Below are 3629 nucleotides of genomic sequence, written 5' to 3' on the forward strand. Positions count from 1 at the left end.
TTCATAAAACTTCAAATATAATAGGAAGACACGCACACACCGTGAGCCCTTCTGGACGAACGAGCGAGCGCGCGTGCAGGCGAGCAGTGTGTGTGCGTGTGTGTGTGTGTGCGCGCGTGCGTATGCAACTGAACGTAATATACGGCTTCCAAATTTTCAACATGCATTTGTATGAATTTTTCAATGTAACACACGATTCCTTGCTTTTTTAAAAGGAAGAATACATGAAATATATAAACAAATACTTTATTGATGAATTGGTGACAGAAATATTTTTCGTACGGACATACACGCACGCACGCACGCATGCACGCACGCGGGCGCGTGGTACGTGTCTTTAGGAGAACTAAATGTCTAGAAAGAATCACGCTTACCGTTTACATATTACACTTAGACTGCGTTCGGGGAGACGCTATTTGGTGCATGAGCGCGCTCTGGTCGTTCGTGGAGCAGCTTTATAGTACCAATGGAAGTTTTGTGACGTCATTGTTTCGTCATCATCCGTGCTAACTTGTGCTAAAGATTTCGAGGTAGGGCACGAAACGCTTATAGCGCTCATAGCGTTTTTAGTTAACTGCGCGAACGGTCTATTCTTTGTAGTTACACTCCTGAACTGATGTAGCTACAAAGAACAGACCAAATACGTGTATAGTATTTAATATTAAGTTAAATATTATTTTATACAAGTTAAAATGGACAAAACCTTTGTTATAAGTTTAAAAGACGTGGAAAACGGCCTGCTTTATACAACGTGTCTCTCATCAAATGATGCGCACAGAGTAAACACCGGTAAGTAATAGGAGGTTATGTTCCCATGTTGTATTTTTATAATATTATGACAAAAATTTTATCTCGACAAATGTAAAAAATAATATTAATATAATTAAATTTACTAAACGCGTTGATTTATATAAAGTTGTTATGAAAAACAAATTAATTGAGCCATTCAAATGCTATTTCTTAATAAACAATGTGTACAGGAGGATTTCAGTTTTTCTTTGTTAATAATGTTCATTCATTTATATTTTTCAGATAATGTATTTGCTACCCAAGTTTTAAATACATTAAAAAAAAACCAAAGAGAAATGGATCAGTTAGCTTCCACAGCTTCAAAAGTATTAACTGTAGATGACAAAAATCGTCCATCAGATTCCACAATTTCAACAGCATTAACTTTTGATGATACAATTTGTCCACCAGAAAAACATGACGTAGAAGAAGCTTTTAAATGGTCTCATGAGGCCATTCTCCTACTTGTAGAAGAATATCGTGGACATGAGAAAAAAATGACATCAGGTTAAATAATAATATGTTACTTGCATGTAGACAACTTGTGCTATGTTCTTTTCATAAATTTAATCTTTTTTATAGGCAAATTATCGCAAAAACATATGTGGGAATTGATTAGTGGAGCTCTTCGTAGCAACGGATATTGTGTTTCTGGCCCACAGTGCCAAAGCAAATTCAATGGCATGAAGAGAACATTTAAATCCATCAAAGACCATAATGCAAGGTCAGGTAATGCTCCTCGAGCCTGGCCTTACATGGAGGTTATGGAAGCTTTCTTAGGGGAGAAGCCATTTATGAACCCCGTTGCTGTAGCTTCTTCTACGGGTACAACTGGAATAGAGAGTGAGGACAGTGACATTTCCATGGACAACTGTGACATCTCTGTTAGCTGTAAATCTTCACGTAAAAGAAAAGCTTCTAACGTTGCAGAGGCTATTATGGAAAGTAGAAGAATTGGCGAAGAAAATAGACAAAGACGACATGAGCAAATGATTGAACAGCGAGCTAAACTGCTAAATGCTTTAGATAAACTTATTGATAAGTTCTAAGTAATATGTTCTTGCTAAGACTGTTAGCCTTGCTGTTAGACTTGCTGTTCATTTCCTGTGATAAGATGGATACTTCTAACTTTTTTTCTACAGTGACTTAACTTTTTTTGTAGGTAAGATGCATGTTGCGGAAGGCTATACTTCAGCACTTTAATATTTTTACTCCCTTCAACATTTTTAAAATTAAATTAAGATTTTTATGCAAGTTAAAATGTACCAAAGTGTCGTTATAATTATAAATGTGATAGTAAGATAGAAAATAATAATAAATATTTTGTTCGCTTTTACTGAAAGTAAGAGTAATTTTTACTTTGTATTGAAAATAAGAATAATTTTTAGTTTGTATTAAAAATAAAAATAATTTTTTCTTTGTTGATTTAATAGTTAACATGTTAATCTAATTACTGAAATTAAATATTTTAATGCAAGTTAAAATATAACAAAGTATCATTATAATTACAAATGTGTTAATTAGTTAAAATGAGATTAATTTTGTTCATTTGTATTGAAAATAATAATTTTTGGTTTTTATTGAAAATAAGAATAATTTTGTTTCTTCATTTAACTGTTCATTTATTAAACTAATGACTGAAATATGTATGCAATAAATATATATTTATACAATTATACAAACATGAAATATTTATTTATACTTGTATAATTATCATATATAAGAAATATATATCATATAATATTACATGTAATACGTATTATACATAAATACTAAACATATCGCATAGGAAGCCTAGCACAAATATAATCCCTTTTAGCAACGCCTGCCTGTTCCAGTCGTACGTTTTCATTAAATGGGTAATTGTCTTCAATTTCATTAATTTCCTCAAGTTCAATATCATCCCTTCGTAATAAGCAAATATTATGCATAACACAACATGCGATGATAAACGGTGGAATAAAATGGAGTCTAACCATTGCAAGAAGTGTTCTTATACTACGGAATCTTGTTTTCAGTAATCCGAAAGCTCTTTCAATTGCTATTCTGCTTGACGAATGACAGAAATTAAAGTTTCTTTGTCTAATAGTGAGATGTCCGTTGTCACGATAAGGAACAATGACATTTTCGTGTAACTTATATGCAGCATCACCAAGGATGTGGCAGTTCTGGGGAAATTTATCAGGATCCCCCAACCACTGTTGCAACTCAGATAATCTAAAAACACGTTGATCGTGTACAGAACCTGGGTGTCCAACGTAACAGTGAATAAAATTTGTTCTATGGTCACATACAGCCTAAAAATCAGGAAGAATTATTACAGTCTATTTAGCATGTAAATATTTAGACTACATTGAACTTGCAGTAATTAAAATACGCAATTAAGATTTAAATATACTTTTATTTATATTTGAATATAAGATACACACCTGCAGTTGAATAGAATAATGGCCCTTACGATTTATATACGATACTGGTTCAATAAGAGGTGCTGGAATATTTATGTGAGTACCGTCTATTGCTCCAATTACTTTCGGGAAACCACTGGTAGCTTCAAACCCAGTCCAAACTTCGTTGACCCTATTTCTTGATGGCCATTTAATAATATTTGGTGCCAAATTATAAAGAGCTATTATGACTCTTCGTGTAGCATAAAGAGCAGTGGATCGACTGACATCAAATTTCTCACATAAGGACCTGACAAAAAATCATTTGGCAATTGTAGACAAAAAAATTTTATTTAAAATATTTATACTTGTTTTTGTGCTGGATTCTGCAATATTCTACAAATGTATTTCTGAATTTAGCACGAAAACAAGCATTGTGTACCATCGAATTTA

The 3629-nt window shown here is 32.9% G+C and overlaps 2 protein-coding genes across 2 annotated transcripts in view; one reads left to right on the forward strand and one right to left on the reverse strand.

Moving 5' to 3' along the window:
* The first annotated feature begins 1085 nt into the window (after positions 1-1085).
* Positions 1086-1782, forward strand: LOC116853656. The gene is made up of 3 exons (XM_032834810.1): positions 1086-1296; positions 1372-1673; positions 1720-1782. The coding sequence occupies exons 1-3, from the start codon at positions 1086-1088 to the stop codon at positions 1780-1782; spliced, it is 576 nt and encodes a 191-aa protein (XP_032690701.1).
* A 39-nt stretch (positions 1783-1821) lies between these two features.
* Positions 1822-3629, reverse strand: part of LOC116853657 — a 9352-nt gene continuing 7544 nt past the window's right edge. Inside the window, exons 4-7 of the mRNA XM_032834811.1 lie at positions 3465-3486; positions 3219-3383; positions 2766-3086; positions 1822-1893 (exon numbers count right to left, since the gene is read on the reverse strand). Coding sequence (XP_032690702.1) covers positions 1822-1893; positions 2766-3086; positions 3219-3383; positions 3465-3486 — 580 coding nt within the window. The remainder of the gene's footprint in view (positions 1894-2765; positions 3087-3218; positions 3384-3464; positions 3487-3629) is intronic.

The sequence above is a fragment of the Odontomachus brunneus genome, unplaced genomic scaffold (assembly GCF_010583005.1).
Source record: "Odontomachus brunneus isolate Ranch 3 - 2012 unplaced genomic scaffold, Obru_v1 Obru_scaffold_413, whole genome shotgun sequence".
Classification (NCBI taxonomy): domain Eukaryota; kingdom Metazoa; phylum Arthropoda; class Insecta; order Hymenoptera; family Formicidae; genus Odontomachus; species Odontomachus brunneus.

Excerpts from the sequence above, each read along its gene's own strand:
- LOC116853656 (XM_032834810.1), top strand. The coding sequence starts at position 1,086 with ATGGATCAGTTAGCTTCCACAGCTTCAAAAGTATTAACTGTAGATGAC. Across the intron at positions 1,297-1,371 it reads TGAGAAAAAAATGACATCAG|GCAAATTATCGCAAAAACAT; the intron begins GTTAAATAATAA and ends TCTTTTTTATAG. Across the intron at positions 1,674-1,719 it reads TGGACAACTGTGACATCTCT|AGGCTATTATGGAAAGTAGA; the intron begins GTTAGCTGTAAA and ends CTAACGTTGCAG.